General features: G+C 41.5%; 1 protein-coding gene and 1 long non-coding RNA gene across 2 annotated transcripts; both read left to right on the top strand.

Annotated features, from left to right (window-relative positions):
• The first annotated feature begins 1,326 nt into the window (after positions 1–1,326).
• Positions 1,327–4,086, top strand: LOC146583921 (uncharacterized). Its single transcript, XM_085279169.1, has one exon. It carries the CDS (start codon positions 1,641–1,643, stop codon positions 3,054–3,056), a length of 1,416 nt encoding a protein of 471 aa, XP_085135295.1. The 5' UTR covers positions 1,327–1,640; the 3' UTR covers positions 3,057–4,086.
• A 6,953-nt stretch (positions 4,087–11,039) lies between these two features.
• On the top strand, positions 11,040–11,494 carry LOC146583920 (uncharacterized). Its single transcript, XR_014893262.1, has 2 exons — positions 11,040–11,238; positions 11,328–11,494. It is a non-coding gene; the product is annotated as an uncharacterized LOC146583920 (long non-coding RNA).
• Positions 11,495–19,529: the final 8,035 nt, after the last annotated feature.

Below are 19,529 nucleotides of genomic sequence, written 5' to 3'. Positions count from 1 at the left end.
ATCATGATACATCCTAAGTGCAGAGCCAGCACTGGATAGTTCAGGTGTACTATAATCAAGCGGTAATGACAAGAACTGCTAAGATACCAAGAACATACCCACAGAAACAAACAATGCTGTTACCAATATTTTTATCTGTACGATATCAATGGAACTGATAATATGAAATATTAGTCAGATATTGCTTTTTTTTCTAGTATGAATATAAAAAGAAATAAATTAAATAATTACTGAAGTGTATGCAGTGACTTTTAAGATGACTTTATTGACCAAATCATGGTCAAATCATAGCACTGGGTTACTTAAAAAAAACCCAGCATGAGAACAGATTTTGTTATCACGAACACTTTTCTGCCCACCGTTTCAGCAAATTATTCTTTAAAGCATGAACCCCAGGCAGAGCACTGAGTACCAAGACCCACGAACACCTTTTGAATTACTTCAAAAGTGTACCTTAAGTCCTTTAGATAGTCCAGGTTAAGTGCATAGATGAGTCCAAGAAAAAGTGCAACTGCATTAGGGAAATCACAGACGTCATTGAGGACAATCTGATCCTCAATCACCAGGGCAATGCTTGTTATTGTTGGGCTTGAGCAGATGGTCCGAAATTGTGTCAAACATTGATATTTGACATCACAACAGAGAGATGAATCTGGCAGGTCTACCAGAACGAGTAAGAGCTGACCTAGAAAAGAACCCAGACTTTGTGGTCGCAAATTCTACAAAATGGGAGAGACACGTGATACATAGACTTCAGCTTGATATTTGACATCACAACAGAGAAGCGAGTCTGGCATTGATATTTAACATCACAACAGAGAAGCGAGTCTGGCATTGATATTTAACATCACAGCAGAGAAGCAAGTCTGGCATTGATATTTGACATCACAACAGAGAAGCAAGTCTGGCATTGATATTTGACATCACAGCAGAGAGACTGGATGTGATGTCAGAACCCTCTAAATGTTGTAATTTACAGATGGTAAATGGCCTGTATTTATATAGCGCTTTACTAGTCCCTAAGGACCCCAAAGCACCTTACACATCCAGTCATCCGCCCATTCACACACCGGTGACGGCAAGCTACATTGTAGCCACTGCCACCCTGGGGCGCACTGACAGAGATATTTAATTCCAAATGATTTGACTGCATCATTGCGTCTTTGAGTTACAAACTCTCTATCAACTTTGTGAATAAATTCACGTCCCCCTGTGACCTCATAATTACACCACAGTTCAGATAGCATGAATGAGTCATGAGGTCACACCAACAGTGACATCACTAAAGTTGCCAGGTGAGTCCATAAATAGAACCCGTGACGTGGAGCAGGTACCGCCATTTTGCACCTTGTGAGCAGCCTGAAAGTGTTGGCCCAACTGGTCTTAAACTAAGAAACACTAAAGTTAAATTTGAAAACAATTTAAAACAAAACATCCCCATTCTAAAATGTCATGTGACAATCTGATTGGCTTACGGAGTGATGATGTCACAAGGACTATGTTGCCTTTGATCTGAAGTCTATAAATAGGGGTCAGAAGCAGCAATTAATCAGTTTGTTCACAGCCTTCAAACGTTCGACCAGAGATCCATTTGGAAATATTTCTAAGCCTTTTCAGAGTCACTGTGCACAGGCTCCAACATGCCTCCACGAAAAGGCCAACAAAGACAAAAAGATTATGCTGCCTGTCCTTTGTGTTCTGGCCGGCCAATCTCTCCAGGAGAAATTGTGCGGCCAATCTCTCCAGGAGAAATTGTGCGGCCAATCTCTTCAGGAGAAATTACCACGGATGGTGTCTTATCAGTCCTAAGAACATTACAGGAAAGTCAGAAGGAAAAATCTGACCTACATTACAAAATTAAACAAATTGAAGAAGAGAAGCTTCAACTAGTGGAAAAGTGCAGACAACTGGAAGCACGAAATAAAGACCTGGAAGAAAAACAGCAACGCCAGCCTGATATAAAAATGATCAACGAGGGCTCGGGAGTGAAGTTTGGTGAAGGACGAGAGAAGATTTTTTCTCGTTTTCTTTCATCAGGAACACAGAGTGCTGAATTAAAAGAAACATCTGCCCAGCTTCAAGGAAAGAAAGCTACTATTGAGGAGATACAGTGGGATCTCCAAAACATTGAGAAACAGAATCAGGTGCTTCGAGGAAAGCTCAATGCAGCGGAGAAAACAATTGAAAAAATCCACCAACAGAAGACTGAACAGGAAATACAAATGCAGGACAAACTCAAAGCCATGCAGAAATTGTACAACGATCTGAAAGTCAAGTGTGGTGAAACAAAGCGCAAAAATAAAGAGCTTCTTGAAGAGAAAAAGCAACAGGAAGAAGAAAAACGTATTATCCAGGACTTTGAGAGAAGGCATCTAGAATTGCAAGAATTTTATAATAAAGAATATGAGGAAACACTTCAACTGAAAAGAGAAAAGGAAATACAAATGAAGGACAAACTCAAAGCCACACGGAAATTGTACAACAATCTGATAGTCAGGTTTGGTCAAATAAAGCGCAAAAATAAAGAGCTTCTTGAAGAAAAAAAGCAACAGGAAGAAGAAAAACGTATTATCCAGGACTTTGAGAGAAGGAATCTAGCATTGCTAGAACTTTGTGATGAAACTCCTGAACTGCAAAGAGAAAAGGAAATACTGGAAAAACGATGTTCAGAGATGCAGTGTAGGATTGATGGAATGAAGAGAAAACACTCAAAGGTCATTAATGAGATGTTGTTGAAGTCCAATGACTTGAAGAGCCAAATAATTGAAATGCAGGCACAAAAGCAACAACAAGAGAAAATACATGAAGACCTGCAGCGTACGAGTCAAGAAATCCAGAGAAAAAACGAGCTGTTAGAAGAGATGCACAACAAAAAGCAAGAAAAGCTTAGAAAAAAACAAGCAACCTTAAAAGAAATGAAGCAAAGATGCCAACAACTCGAGCAGCAGAATGCAGAAACAAACGATCAGCTGAGAACCCTTATCCTGGAGAACGAGCTCGTGGAAAACTACCCGAAAAAGAAGAAAAAAGGCTGGTTCTGCCGCTTATTCAGATGATTTAGCCTCGTCCTCCTCCACCTGTGCCCCATCTTACTTTGCACCTCTCCTGTCCCCCCAACACATATTCTCCACCTTCTTCATCTTTTTTCACCCCAACCAGTCCCAGCAGTTGACTGTCCCCTCCTGAGCCTAATTCTGCTGGAGGTTTCTGCCCGTCAAAAGGCAGTTTTTCCTCACCACTGGCTGAAAAGGTGGCGCACGAAGAGAAACTGCACTCCACAAAAAAGCAACGGGAAAGATTTATATCCAAAGTGAATTGGCTGGAGAAGAAAGAGCGCCACTTCCAAGAGGAATTGTACCAGTGAATCCTCCTGTAGAGTCTCCATCAACACCACCTTTCCTCAATTCTGATGATGGATTACCACCAGTTGATTGTTAAAAATTAACTGCTAAAATAGGCCATTAGAAGTATACTTCATCTTGTCTCCCTATATCATGGCTGGGCATTCTCAGTCCACGAGGGCCGGTGTCCCCGGCCCTCGTGGACTGAGATTGCCCAGCCACCCCCAACCGGTCGCAGCAGATGGCCGTCCCTTCTTGAGCCTGGTTCTGCCGGAGGTTTCTTCCTAAAGGGAGTTTTTCCTCTCCACTGTCGCCCAGTGCTTGCTCAAAAGGGGATCATTGGATTGTTGGGGTTTTCTGGCTTTTACTGTAGTGTTTTCACCTTACAGTATAAAGCAGCTTGAGGAGACTGTTGTTTTGCCATGATGCAAATTGATGCACATCTATTATAGCATCAAAGTAAAACAAAAAAACTAAAGTATACTTCAATGAAATGAATCACAATGTCTAATCTGGCAAAAAAAGAAAAGAAAAAAGCTTCCACCTTTAAATAAAAATCCAAATCACAAACACATTCTGATTTTTGTTGTGTTTTTTTTGTGTGTTGTCACATATAAAATCTTTGCACTCTGTCACGGTCTCGGTGTCTGCCCGGCCGGCTCCGCAAGGCTACATATGTTTATTGTGTTGCTGCTTTCTTCCACTCGTCATTCTGCCGGGGCGGAGCTCAGGCCCACGCACCTGTCTGCAATTACGCTGCAACGTGTCCTGTCTGTATGGAGACTGAGCTGCCAGAGTAATAATGTAGATACAGGCCTCTTTCTCCTGTTGCTGGTGTTCATGGTTTTATTCCATTGATGTTGCTATCATTTGTAAATATATTTATTTGCTGTTATTTTATCAATTTTCTACTACTGTCGTTCATGTATTTAATTTTTGTATTTAAATATGATTTTTTTAAGTAATGCTGCGAGATGGACAGTTAAATAAAGGTTTCATTGAATAAAAAAAGATTTAAAGATGACTGGTGGCGGAAGCAGAGCACAGACTGTGTCTATCGCTATCGTGTGGTGCAGAGATATATTGCCATTGAATTTAGACAACGAAAGCTTGGTTCACAGAGCAGCTGCAACACGAACAAAAAACATTAAATAGCAACATGATGTATTATATTATATTATAGTGCAAACAGATATCAAGTGGAAGACAGTCTGGATGGTCCCCCATAAATATTTGATTGTAAATGTAACCCAGGTCCCACGTAGCTATGGTAAAGCTAGAGTATGTAGTACAATGAGACTGGGCCTGGGTTCGTAGTGCTACTAGTAATGATACCTGATACCCTCTAATTTAACTAATAAGGACCACCACAACTGTATTTTACACAAATTTATCCCTCACCGGGTATTTGTTTAGACAAAAAGAAATGAATAAAATAAACAGTTACTTTTATAAAATGAATTGAATTCAAATGAACAAACAAAAATACTGTAAATGTGACTACATGGATTTTCAATAAAAGATCAACACAAAATACCTCTTTCTTTAGTGCCAACTGTTATTTCAGTTACAACAGCTCACACCTTTAAAAGGGATGAATTTCAACCTTTGATAATAACTTTGATTAAAACTACAACACTTACTCAATTTAAACTAAATTTGTAACAGTGGGCCCCCACACACAAACACACACACACTTTAACCTGTCCACACTACACCGGTAGCACAGTGCTTGTTGCAGGCCTGATTCGAAGTTCGGGTGCGGTGAGGCCTAAAACTGATGGCCGCTTCACTCAAACTGAGCAATAAACAAAATACGTGCACTTTAGTTCCAGTTAGTACTCACAAGTCCAATGAGTTTGTTAGTGGGGCAATCAGAAACGGGCAGTTAGCAGTTAGTTCACCAGTAGTGAAGACATTCAGGGGTAAGAAAACAGTCAGGGGCGAGGAAATAGCAGGGTCCATCCGGGCAGAAACCTCTCTCTCCCTCTCCTTTCAGAGCGTCCCTCGGCTTCTAAACATATTAAAACACTTGAGCTAACAATACCAAATGCTATCACATAACGATTTAGCATTAGCATGCTTTGACTGAAAATCACAGAGCTAAACATACAGCATGGCATCACAGCACATAACGCGGTAAGCTGCGCTAATTAGCAAGTCGCTAGTTAGCATCACTATAACGAATAGTTACAGTACAAATGTCAAGGCACACAGTCTCATTTACCTCTTGCAGATCACAAATAAGTAATATCAGGACCACGGGTAGTCGACCTCAATGATACACTTAGATGCAAAATCCACACCACGTTTGCCTTACGACATCTCTCTCTTCGGACTTAGCTTCTGTGTCCGCTCCCACAGATTCACACAAACTGTTACCACTCGTCCCGCCCCCATAACAGAGAAGAGTGACATTGACTGGCTCGTCAGCACAACAACCAATGACAATACAATATTGAGATAACTGACATTAGATGAGTAAATAAGCTTAGGTTACACCCCAACATATTTAGTGTGCACAGAAAATGAACTCTAAATCATGAAACCCTTTTATTTATTGGACTCTTAACTGTAAATGAAATACATTTGTACTTGCATTTGATTTTTAAACCTTTTATCAACTATTTATATTTTAACCACTTTTTATAACAGTAGACTTTTTCTTTATACTGCAAGCCCGAATAATTGCAGACAGGGCTACATAAATAAGGTGAAAGAAGTCTCTTTTAAAATTCTACATAAATGTTATCCAGCCAGTCACTACATGGTCAAATTTAAAAGGGACATAAATACTAATTGTACTTTCTGTGGGGATCATCCAGAAACTGTGACACATCTTTTTTGGTACTGTTCTTTTACACAGAGATTTGTTATTGTCCATATTTTAAGGGAGTTTTCTTTACGATGGGAAAATGTTTTATTCTGTTTCTTTAAGTTTTTCTAGCAATACAAAGTCCTGTGTCACCCCTAAGGTTCAAACATGTAAAGTGAAACACACACTTGTTTCATAGCACATGAAAATAAAAACTAACTAACTATTAAATCATGATACATCCTAAGTGCAGAGCCAGCACTGGATAGTTCAGGTGTACTATAATCAAGCGGTAATGACAAGAACTGCTAAGATACCAAGAACATACCCACAGAAACAAACAATGCTGTTACCAATATTTTTATCTGTACGATATCAATGGAACTGATAATATGAAATATTAGTCAGATATTGCTTTTTTTTCTAGTATGAATATAAAAAGAAATAAATTAAATAATTACTGAAGTGTATGCAGTGACTTTTAAGATGACTTTATTGACCAAATCATGATCAAATCATAGCACTGGGTTACTTAAAAAAAAAACCCAGCATGAGAACAGATTTTGTTATCACGAACACTTTTCTGCCCACCGTTTCAGCAAATTATTCTTTAAAGCATGAACCCCAGGCAGAGCACTGAGTACCAAGACCCACGAACACCTTTTGAATTACTTCAAAAGTGTACCTTAAGTCCTTTAGATAGTCCAGGTTAAGTGCATAGATGAGTCCAAGAAAAAGTGCAACTGCATTAGGGAAATCACAGACGTCATTGAGGACAATCTGATCCTCAATCACCAGGGCAATGCTTGTTATTGTTGGGCTTGAGCAGATGGTCCGAAATTGTGTCAAACATTGATATTTGACATCACAACAGAGAGATGAATCTGGCAGGTCTACCAGAACGAGTAAGAGCTGACCTAGAAAAGAACCCAGACTTTGTGGTCGCAAATTCTACAAAATGGGAGAGACACGTGATACATAGACTTCAGCTTGATATTTGACATCACAACAGAGAAGCGAGTCTGGCATTGATATTTGACATCACAGCAGAGAGACTGGATGTGATGTCAGAAAGATGACTGTGATGTCAGAACCCTCTAAATGTTGTAATTTACAGATGGTAAATGGCCTGTATTTGTATAGCGCTTTACTAGTCCCTAAGGACCCCAAAGCACCTTACACATCCAGTCATCCACCCATTCACACACCGGTGACGGCAAGCTACATTGTAGCCACTGCCACCCTGGGGCGCACTGACAGAGATATTTAATTCCAAATGATTTGACTGCATCATTGCGTCTTTGAGTTACAAACTCTCTATCAACTTTGTGAATAAATTCACGTCCCCCTATGACCTCATAATTACACCACAGTTCAGATAGCATGAATGAGTCATGAGGTCACACCAACAGTGACATCACTAAAGTTGCCAGGTGAGTCCATAAATAGAACCCGTGACGTGGAGCAGGTACCGCCATTTTGCACCTTGTGAGCAGCCTGAAAGTGTTGGCCCAACTGGTCTTAAACTAAGAAACACTAAAGTTAAATTTGAAAACAATTTAAAACAAAACATCCCCATTCTAAAATGTCATGTGACAATCTGATTGGCTTACGGAGTGATGATGTCACAAGGACTATGTTGCCTTTGATCTGAAGTCTATAAATAGGGGTCAGAAGCAGCAATTTATCAGTTTGTTCACAGCCTTCAAACGTTCGACCAGAGATCCATTTGGAAATATTTCTAAGCCTTTTCAGAGTCACTGTGCACAGGCTCCAACATGCCTCCACGAAAAGGCCAACAAAGACAAAAAGATTATGCTGCCTGTCCTTTGTGTTCTGGCCGGCCAATCTCTCCAGGAGAAATTGTGCGGCCAATCTCTCCAGGAGAAATTGTGCGGCCAATCTCTTCAGGAGAAATTACCACGGATGGTGTCTTATCAGTCCTAAGAACATTACAGGAAAGTCAGAAGGAAAAATCTGACCTACATTACAAAATTAAACAAATTGAAGAAGAGAAGCTTCAACTAGTGGAAAAGTGCAGACAACTGGAAGAACGAAATAAAGACCTGGAAGAAAAACAGCAACGCCAGCCTGATATAAAAATGATCAACGAGGGCTCGGGAGTGAAGTTTGGTGAAGGACGAGAGGAGATTTTTTCTCGTTTTCTTTCATCAGGAACACAGAGTGCTGAATTAAAAGAAACATCTGCCCAGCTTCAAGGAAAGAAAGCTACTATTGAGGAGATACAGTGGGATCTCCAAAACATTGAGAAACAGAATCAGGTGCTTCGAGGAAAGCTCAATGCAGCGGAGAAAACAATTGAAAAAATCCACCAACAGAAGACTGAACAGGAAATACAAATGCAGGACAAACTCAAAGCCATGCAGAAATTGTACAACGATCTGAAAGTCAAGTGTGGTGAAACAAAGCGCAAAAATAAAGAGCTTCTTGAAGAGAAAAAGCAACAGGAAGAAGAAAAACGTATTATCCAGGACTTTGAGAGAAGGCATCTAGAATTGCAAGAATTTTATAATAAAGAATATGAGGAAACACTTCAACTGAAAAGAGAAAAGGAAATACAAATGAAGGACAAACTCAAAGCCACACGGAAATTGTACAACAATCTGATAGTCAGGTTTGGTCAAATAAAGCGCAAAAATAAAGAGCTTCTTGAAGAAAAAAAGCAACAGGAAGAAGAAAAACGTATTATCCAGGACTTTGAGAGAAGGAATCTAGCATTGCTAGAACTTTGTGATGAAACTCCTGAACTGCAAAGAGAAAAGGAAATACTGGAAAAACGATGTTCAGAGATGCAGTGTAGGATTGATGGAATGAAGAGAAAACACTCAAAGGTCATTAATGAGATGTTGTTGAAGTCCAATGACTTGAAGAGCCAAATAATTGAAATGCAGGCACAAAAGCAACAACAAGAGAAAATACATGAAGACCTGCAGCGTACGAGTCAAGAAATCCAGAGAAAAAACGAGCTGTTAGAAGAGATGTACAACAAAAAGCAAGAAAAGCTTAGAAAAAAACAAGCAACCTTAAAAGAAATGAAGCAAAGATGCCAGCAACTCGAGCAGCAGAATGCAGAAACAAACGATCAGCTGAGAACCCTTATCCTGGAGAAGGAGCTCATGGAAAAATACCTGAAAAAGAAGAAAAAAGGCTGGTTCTGCCGCTTATTCAGATGATTTAGCCTCGTCCTCCTCCACCTGTGCCCCATCTTACTTTGCACCTCTCCTGTCCCCCCAACACATATTCTCCACCTTCTTCATCTTTTTTCACCCTCCCCCCCCCAACCAGTCCCAGCAGTTGACTGTCCCCTCCTGAGCCTGGTTCTGCTGGAGGTTTCTGCCCGTCAAAAGGCAGTTTTTCCTCACCACTGTCGCCTCGTGCTTGCTCAGAGGGGATTGTTGGGGTTTTCTCCCCTCCTCCTTTCCCCCCTTCATTTACTTGTTTAACTTTTCTTTTGTTGTTTCTGTAGTTACTTGTTTTACTTTTTTCAACTTATGTAACAAAATAATAAACCAATTGAATTTATCCTTTGAGTATTTTTCATCTAATCTTTACAGAGTTAAGCTCTGTCTTTTATTTGCTTGTTAAAACCCCATCAATGGTGAAGTAAAAACCCTGGGATATGGTTTAAAACGTTGAAATAGACTAACCAACTAGTCTGAAACTAAGAAACACTTAAATATTACGTTAAATTGAAAACAGTTCAAAAGAAATATCCCCATTCAAAAATGTCATGTGATAATCTCATTGTCATAGGACATCATCACTCCAGCAGTTCAATAAGGCTGATCGAAGGGTACAAAGAAAGGGGCAAGGCAAACTGATGCAAAACTAAACTTTAACCTAAACTGGGTGAACTAAAACACAACATGAAGAACCCTGACATGAACATGAACAAACCTGGACATGAATACATGAAAAAAAGCACATTCCTGTGTTTGTGACCCCCTCCCCAGCCTGTTGAATGGTGGGGGGAGGCTGTAGTCTTTTATTATAGGCACAGCCTATGTGAGGGTTCTGTTTTCTTCTTTAGTAAACGTCCTGCCTTTATGACCCTTTTGGTGAGCAGGAGGTCACACAAATGCATCCCCAAAAACACACACACATGGACACGCATACACACACACACAGACACATGCACACACATGCACACACTCACATGCACACACATACCTAGAAACTAGAATTCTGTGATCTGTTGTGTACACGTAGCCTGGGTTTTGGAGTAAGTCGCGTTTCCTGCCGCAAACGTAAAAGAAGTCCAAGGGTGAAATACACTGCAAAGTATTTATTGGGCAGTACGTGGTGTGTGGATGGTTGACGAATGAAGTGAAATTGTGCGCTAAGCAGAAGTGAGTGTGTCTGACGTCACGGTGTGTGTGAAAAGGTATCCAGCTGGGGCAGACATGATTCTGCAGGTCACCTGCCCAGTGGACAAAAAGAAATAAAATATTTGTGTGGATGAAATATGAATGATAACATGAAGAGTGTTTGGTGTTTCTCAGTTATGACCTGCAGTCTATCTGGGTCAGATATAAACCAAGTTTAGCTGGAGTTTATTTTCGTTGTGCTGACTTTTTACAGTCAGTTACAATAACTCGTACTGCGTGAGCTAGCATGACGGAGTTTCTATACAGCTGGGTGGTGCTATGATGTTACTGATAGTCAGTGTTGGTCAAGTTACTTGAAAAAAGTAATCAGTAACTAATTACTGATTACTTCCCCAAAAAAGTAATCCCGTTACTTTACTGATTACTTATTTTCAAAAGTAATTAATTACTTAGTTACTTAGTTACTTTTTAAAAACACGATTTACAACCTGAGTAGGTGATAAAGCGATAGTTTTTCCGTGTTGGTGTACTGTCAGGTGTTTAGGGGTGTGTGCTTGTGTATGTGAGGGTGCGGTCGTGGCAGGCACTTTTAGGCCTGGTGGGTGTGGCCCTGCCAGCTGACCGGTCCCACCCAGGAATCCACACACACCTGGCGCCGATCAAGCCTCGTCAGAGGAGCTTCAAAACAGTGTGGCTGAGAGCTCCTCGACGCTGGATCGTTGAGTGACTTCCCGTCAGTCTTAAGTGTATTGTGCAAGGTTAGTGCAAGTCTACTGTTAGGTTTTGTACTCACGGCTGCCTTTGGTATGCGTGTTTCCTCAGGAGGAATTGTGGCGACCAGGAGGCAGCACACGGAGAGTACACAGGGAACGGAGACAGAGCACGGAGCACGGGATAAAGGAGAAGACACGGAACGGGAGTTGGGATCGCACGGGGGATTTATTGTTGTTCGGATTGTCACCACTGTAAATAAACACTGTTGCACTGTAGAGTCCTGCATTTTGGGTCCTCCTTTCCCCACATCCCCACGGTCTGCCAGCGAGACCGTGACAGCCCAATTCTACTTTTTCTGCATAATCCATCATACAAAATGTAATCAAATGGAAAAGTCTCTTTTTTTAACTTGTTTTATTAGTTTTAATCTTTTAACTTCATGCATCAAGCAAACATTTAATTATATGCAACATTCTCTGACTTGAATAAATTAGTTTAACATTTAAACCTATTTTCTGCACATTCCAGCACATAAAATAAAATATTTTTGTGTTTACACTCAGTCTTTCAAATAGATGCAAGTAAAACACAGCAGAAAATAAATAAAGTCAAAGACTCAGCGGTCCTGTTGCTCTATTTTCACCTGTAAAGCAGGAGTGGGGCAGGCGGAGGCTTTCTGTGAGTTTCCCAGTACGTCGTTGCGCAATGTATTAGAGCATTCATTAATGCGGTATAGCTAATAGTCTGCAAGGTTTAATTCTTCTGTTTGTGTGGTCTACAGATAAAGGAGGAGTTCAAGAGAATAACCACTGCAAGTCTCGAATGGCTACACTTGACCATTGCACTCCAAAACTGATGGATGTCATTTTATCAAGCGGAGGAGCTAAGGGAGTGAGAATCGTCGTCGTTATCGTTCCTCTCCTACGTTTTATTTCTCCGGTTTCAGCGTTTTTGCTTCACAACTAAAGCGAGCAGTTTACTTTGTGCTCTAACATGGAGTCGAATCAACCAGCGCCACCTCTGGCCAAGTGCCACAGCCTACAGCCAGATCAGCCTGTGACACACATCTGCACCACGTTTGAATTCGTTTCATGCACAACACATTTGTACCTTTCAAACTTGTCAGTTTGTGCGTCATGCAAATAAACCTTTGAAAAGAATGAAATGACACTAATATTTCACTAGTGTTGTAACATCACATGTCGTTAGCGTAGTCTGTCTGCGGCGACCAGCTGTGAGACGGGCGCTGCTCTTGTGGCGACCTGCAGCAGGTGTTTATTGGCATTTACTTTCTCTTTTTGTTTTTAACCTTTGTTTTTAACTCTGTTCTTAACCGTGGTTTTAACTTTTTGCCGAGATGGAGATCTTCTACACCTTAGTTTTATTGTTGTTGGCGATATTCACCTGGAGTCATTCACTCTCACTGACAATCACTTATACACGCGAGGAACTCCTTGGATTACGGTGGTCCTGTTTGTCTATGCACGACTCTTCTAATGCTCGGACAGATGTGATTCTTGGTGAGGATTTATTTCCCCGGTCAAAGACTAATTTTGGAAAGCCCCGCCGCTTGAGAAAACGCGGAAAGAAAGGCGGTGTGCGTCAGCGTGTAAGAAAACTTCGGAGGAGGAATCGTGTTCCTCTGCCTTCTATGATTCTGGCCAATGTCCAATCTCTTAGGAACAAAACGGATGAATTACAAGGGAATGTGCTTCATCTACGGGAATACAGGGAGGCTTGTCTGATGGCGCTTACCGAGACATGGCTGACCGATATGGACAGTGACACTTCACTGCGAATCAGCGGCTTTGGGACCCCTGTCAGGCTGGATCGGAACTGTGGAGTAACACGCAAATCTCACGGAGGAGGGGTTTGTTTATATATCAACCAGGGCTGGTGTAATAATTTTACTGTGCGGGAGCGGTTGTGTCTTTCTGACATCGAGCTCCTTTCAGTATCTGTCAGGCCTTTTTACTTACCGAGGGAGTTCCCTCAAATTTTTGTCACTGTTGTTTACATTCATCCTAAGGCTGACGTTAAAGTTGCTGCCGATGCCATTTTTAAAGTGGTACACAATCTGCAGACTCTCTCACCGGATGCTCCAAATTTTATTCTCGGTGATTTTAACAATTGTAATCTTAAGAAATCACTGAACAATTTCTTTCAATATGTCACTTGTCCTACAAGGAATAACAAAACGCTGGATTTGTGTTATGGACCAATTAAGGGGGCATACAAGTCTGTGGCCGGACCTGCGCTAGGTTCTTCGGATCACAATGTTATTCACCTCCTCCCTGTCTACAGATCTGTGGTTAGGAGGGAGAAGGCCTGTGTGAAGCGGACTAATGTCTGGACAGAAGACAGTTGTGTTGCCCTTCAGGGGTGTTTTGATTGCACTGACTGCTCCTTGTTTCAAGAGAGCACTTCTGATTTGGATGAACTCACCGATGTGGTGTGTAGCTACATCTCTTTTTGCAAAGACTCTGTGGTTCCAGTCAGAGAATTTAAGACTTTCCCTAATAACAAACCGTGGCTCTCTAAAGATATTAAGGATCTGATTCTTAAAAGGAAAATTGCTTTTAACGAGGGAGACGCTCCCACTGTGAGAATATTGAGGAAGGAGGTGAGGGCTGCAATAAAGATTGCCAAGATGAGGTATAGAAATAAGATTGAGGCAGAACTCAGTAGTAACAACCTCAAAAGAGCTTGGCTTGGTATGAAAACAATGGCAGGGTTACAGACGAAAGGTAAAAGCAGCATTACCCTAGAAGGGTTTACCTCTGACAAACATCTGGCAGACGATCTTAACAGTTTTTACCTTCGTTTTGAGAACTATGACTGCTCTAGGCAGACCAGCACACTGAGGGAAAGGACTATCACTCCCCCATCTATTTGTATTGATGAGACAGGGGTAGCTAATCTTTTCAGACACACCAAAAGCAAGAGTCCTGGACCTGATAACATCTGTGGACAGGTACTGAGAACTTGTGCTGATCAGCTGAGTGGGATTTTTCACTATATCTTCTCACTTTCTTCAGAGCTACAGACGGTACCTAAAATTTGGAAACATGCTGTCATTGTTCCTGTTGCTAAGGGCAGTTCTCCTAAGGCACTGAATGATTTTAGGCCTGTGGCTCTGACTTCTTTAGTGATGAAGACATTTGAGAAGATAATTAAGAAGGAGATTTTAATGCATGTTGAACACCATCTTGACCCCTTCCAGTTTGCCTATAGAGCAGGGAGAGGTGTGGAGGATGCTGCTGTCACACTCCTGCATCTCTTGTATAAGCATCTTGAGGCCCCCCACACCCACGCAAGATTATTATTTGCTGACTTTTCATCTGCATTTAATACAATTCAACCCTCTTACTTGCTGACAGGCTTTACAATCATTTCAAGCTTGACACTAGTCTGGTCGGCTGGGTGACAGACTTTCTGACTAATAGGTCACAATGTGTGAGGGTGAATCATGTCTTTTCTGATGTGCTCTCCTCCTCTACTGGATCACCCCAGGGTTGCTGCCTCTCTCCCCTTCTGTTCATTCTGTACATAAATGAGTGTCGCAGCAATTTCACAAACAGACACATCCTGAAGTTTGCTGACGACACAGTAATCGTCAGTCTTCTAGTGGGGGACGAGTCAGGCCATGGACAGGTTGTAGATGATTTTGTGAATTGGTGTGATGAGTCCTTCCTCTCACTGAACGTGTCAAAAAGTAAAGACATGATTATTGATTTTAGGAAGTCCTCTTATAGCTCATCACCCACTATCATTAAAACTTCCGATATTGGGATCGTTGAGAGTTATAAATATCTAGGTGTGGTACTTGACCATAAACTGTGTTTTGAATCTCATGCTGATGCCACTACTAAAAAAGTTCAACAAAGACTGTTCTTTTTAAGGAAAATGAGATCTTTTAATGTCTCATCTGAGATGTTGTCTTTGTTTTATAGAAGTTTTATTGAATCTGTGATGTCTTTTTGTATCGCTGCCTGGTTTGGTAACCTGACGGTGAAGAATAAGAATCGGTTGGGATTTCTGGTAAAAACCGCTAGCAAAATTTCAGGGCGCTAGCAAGATGGACGTTTGGCCATTTACAATAGAAACGTGCTTAGAAAGGCTCATTCTATTATTAATTGTGTGAACCATCCACTTCACAGTGAGTTTGAGTTGTTGCCTTCCGGCCGCCGTTTTAGAGTACCTCCGAGGAGGATTAAAAGACTCCAGGTCTCTTTTATCCCTACTGCGTCTTGTCTCCTTAATGGCAAATAATTGTCCTTGAATTTTCTATCATTATTATTGTTATTATTGTTTTATAGTATTGTTCTGTTGTTCTTATCCTCCTGCTGCTAAACTAATTTCCCCTTGTGGGACAATAAAGAAAAAAATTGAATTGAATTGAAAAATTGTGTCTTTTCTCTGCAAACAAACATTTTAGAGTTGGTAGTTATATACAGTCTGTTTAAGTGTGGTTAATCTAACGAACATTTATAAGGAGATGGCAGTTACTGTGAATGTACAGCAGGTGATTAGTAATAAACAGTCAGACAATGACCCTGACAATCTCATTCAGTCTTGCAGATTGCACCTTCTGTGGAAAGTGGTACCACACAGTGTGTGTGGACTTCCCCTGTGCAGAAGACGACTACAAATGTTGTGGGTGCTAAATAAACAGACAAAATTGATCCCTGTTGTCTTTGCTTACTGATTGTTTTCAGTGTTGACAATCCACATTGCTGGGTTTGCATCTTTCAACATGTGTGTGGGTAGATGTGGATGTACCAGGGGTAAGTGCAGCCACTCAGCCTCTACTCAATGTGATCATAGCAGCAGGTGCAGATGTGTCACAAGTTAATCTAGTAGTAGGCTATGGTACTTGGCCACAGGTGGCAGCATTGGACTGACCTCCATTGGAGACTGCTCCAGCTGCTGTGTAATAGTGGATCTGCTACAAATTGAAGATCATATGCAAGTTTTGGAAATGAACCCTTGTATTATGTTGAAAAACAAAAAAATGACATTGATTTTGTTGTGGGTCATTGTGACCCGTACTGTGTAAATCCACTCAGAATTGTCAAAAAACTGCAATAAAACAATAGCAACTTTATTTCCCATCAGATAAACATGTAGAACACAGACATACAACAGTTAGACTTTCCATAACTATTGTAGGTACCATTTGGTTTTTCGTTCTTACAAACACATTTCTTTTGAACTTGCCCAACGTTCTCAGTTTTTCAATGCTCAACATTTTCAATTTTGTCCACATGATGGACAGAATGTAACTGTGTGCTTTCTGCAGATGTACTTCTTGCATTTCTCACAAAAAGTGCTTGTTTTCAAACAGGAATCTTCCTAACTACGATTTAAAACAAAAGATTTCTACGTCTCCTCCAGTCTCAAAAACAGATGACAAACCAAATCAAATTTTCAAATTCAAATTCAAATTTTATTTGTCACACACACACAACCATACACAGTATGACATGGGGGTGAAATGCTTGTAGCTGTACAATGCCCGACCATTAAATGACAGAAGAAAAGTTTTACAATATTTACAATTTACAGTTTACTACAAAATTTACAAATGAACTTAGGAATTTACAGTAAAGAATGTGCAAATAGCAGAAGAGATTATAAAGATTATAAATTATAGGAATTATAGGATTATAGGAAATGTGTGGTGGTGCGTGTGGTGATGTGTGTGAGAGTCCAGTCTTATAGTGACGTGTGTGGGAGAGTCCAGTCCTACACCTGGTTCAGGGCCCGAATAGCCTGGGGGAAGAAGCTCCTCCTCATTCTCTCTGTTTTGGCCTTAAGGGAGCGGAAGCGCTTCCCAGACCTCAACAGTGAGAAGAGTCCATTGTTGGGATGGGAGAGGTCCATCATAGTCTTCCTAGCTTTGGACTTGCACCGCTTGGTGTAGATGGACAGCAGGTCAGGGAGCTCTGATTGAATGATGCGTTCGGCCGAGCGCACCACTCTTTGCAGATCTCGCCTGTCCTGCTTGGTGCTGTTCCCAAACCAGGTGCAGATGTTTGCCGTCAGGACACTCTCGATAGTGCAGGAGTAGAAGTGGGTGGCTGTAGCTCAGGTGGCAGAGCAGGTCAGCCACTAATCAGAAGGTTGGTGGTTCGATCCCAGGCTGCCTCCTGGCTGCATGCCAAATATCCTTGGGCAAGATACTATGTCTGCCTACTGGTGGTGGTCAGAGGGCCCGGTGGCGCCAGTGTCCGGCAGCCTCGCCTCTGTCAGTGCGCCCCAGGGCAGCTGTGGCTACAATGTAGCTGCCGTCGCCAATGTATGTGTGAATGGGAATGACTGGATGTTGTAGAATGTTTAGCCTATTTTAGAGTTTAGAAATGTGTTAACATAGAATGTAGAACTATTGTAGACACACTGACACTGCCCTCAATATAATAAAGGCTTCACTGTGTCGTGAACTTAGGAGTAGATTGTAGGAGACCCCTCCCCCACTTGAACTGTGAAAGTAAAACAGAGAGGAGTTAATGCTGAGTGGAAATTCACGCACACACATCCACACGCGCACTCACACATACACACAGGTATGCGTACACGGTCACACACGAGCACTCACATAGACACGCAGGAACGCGCACATGTAGGCATTCATGTGCTCGTGCACACAGACACAGAGTTTGCAGCACACCGTGGGGGGTTTATGATAGGGTCGCCCCTACAAAACTGTGTTTCACAGACAAAGGAGTGTAGATTTTGCTGAGGGGCACCGGCCTGGCAAGTCTTCCCTTGCCAGTCTTCCCTTAAATGAAGATGAGTAAAGATGAATAAAGTTTTGTGAAAATGACTACTGAGTCCGGTGCCATCTCTGGATGCTCGAGGAATAAAAAGAACCAGGGTAAAACTGATTTCGTAACAATGTGTAAAGTGCTTTGGGGTCCTTAGGGACTAGAAAAGCGCTATGCAAATGCAGGCCATTTACCATTTAGAAGTTCTTGAGCACCTTCAGTGGCAGATGGAAGTCTCTAAGTCTTCTGAGGAAGAACAGACGCTGACGGGCTTTCTTAACCAGGGTGTTGATGTGACAGGACCATGACAGGTCCTGAGTGATGTGGACACCCAGGTATAGGAAACTGTCCACTCTCTCCACTGGCGTGCCACTGATGATGAGGGGTTTGTAATTCCTCGCCTGCTTTTTAGTGAAGTCCACGATCAGCTCCTTAGTCTTGCTGATGTTTAGGAGGAGGTTATTCTCCCTGCACCAGGTCTCCAGGTTCCTAATCTCCTCCAGGTTGGCCGTCTCGATGTTGTCGGAGATCAGGCCCACAACAGCAGTGTCGTCAGCAAACTTGACAATGGAGGTGGTGTCTGATGTGGCTACACAGTGTGGAGATACAGAAATTCTTTTATTGCTGCCATATAATCTGCATCATTATACCTGCATTAATAACATTCTTTACAGCATTATTTCATCTAATAATATTTCTCACAGTATTGATACTGCATTACAGTTGTTGATTGAAGATGTCCATTTGAGGATCCTTCCATTATGTTAACTTTTATTACAAGTACGGTTAGAAATATTTTATACACATTGCATATCTGTGCTTATTTTGAGTTGATGTTCGGTTCATTAAGGGTCTTAAGCTTCACTGGCGTAACTTTCCAGGTGATACATGCTGAGGGAGACTAGAAGATAGAAGGATAACTGCAATGTGTATAGTGAGTACAGCAGGGGGCTTAAAACACAGCCCTGAGGCAACCAATCTCCACACCTGAGTCACTGACTTTCTTAAATCCACTCACTCTGTTTATTACTAATCACTGTGTAACTGCTGTGAATTCACAGTAACTGCCATCTCCTTACAAATGTTTATTAGATTAACCACACTTATACAGACTGTATATAACTACCAACTCTAAAATGTTTGTTCGCAGAGAAAAGAAACAGGCAGACTACTCTAACGACATGTGATGTTACAACACTAGTGAAATATTAGTGTCATTTCATTCATTTCAAAGGTTTATTTGCATGCTGGTTTGTCGGTAGCAACTCCTGAAACGCAAGACTGCCACACATCTGTTCGACCAACAGCAGTTGATCTAAACGGCAGTAGATCTGGAACACCGGGATGCACAGTCAGCGAGAAACTCCGGAAACTCAGATAAAAACTCCTTGTTATATTTAGGAGGCCGATAAACTATTGCACACAGCAATGAAGGCGAGTGGCCAAGTTCACACAGGCAAAGTTCAAAGCTTGTGTGGCGTGTCCATGAGGATAGTTGCTTAAACTCAAAGTGTGCTTTAAAAACAACAGCTAACCCCCTGCC

The sequence above is a fragment of the Mchenga conophoros genome, linkage group LG1 (assembly GCF_057382185.1).
Source record: "Mchenga conophoros isolate Kocher_MC1m ecotype Shallow Benthic linkage group LG1, M_conophoros_male_GT1.1, whole genome shotgun sequence".
In the NCBI taxonomy this organism is placed as follows: domain Eukaryota; kingdom Metazoa; phylum Chordata; class Actinopteri; order Cichliformes; family Cichlidae; genus Mchenga; species Mchenga conophoros.
The sequence above is the reverse complement of the archived record's forward strand: the minus strand, read 5'-3'. Positions and strand labels throughout refer to the sequence as shown.

Bases quoted from the DNA above. Each gene is read 5' to 3' on its own strand.
- LOC146583921 (XM_085279169.1), top strand. From the start codon at position 1,641: ATGCCTCCACGAAAAGGCCAACAAAGACAAAAAGATTATGCTGCCTGT.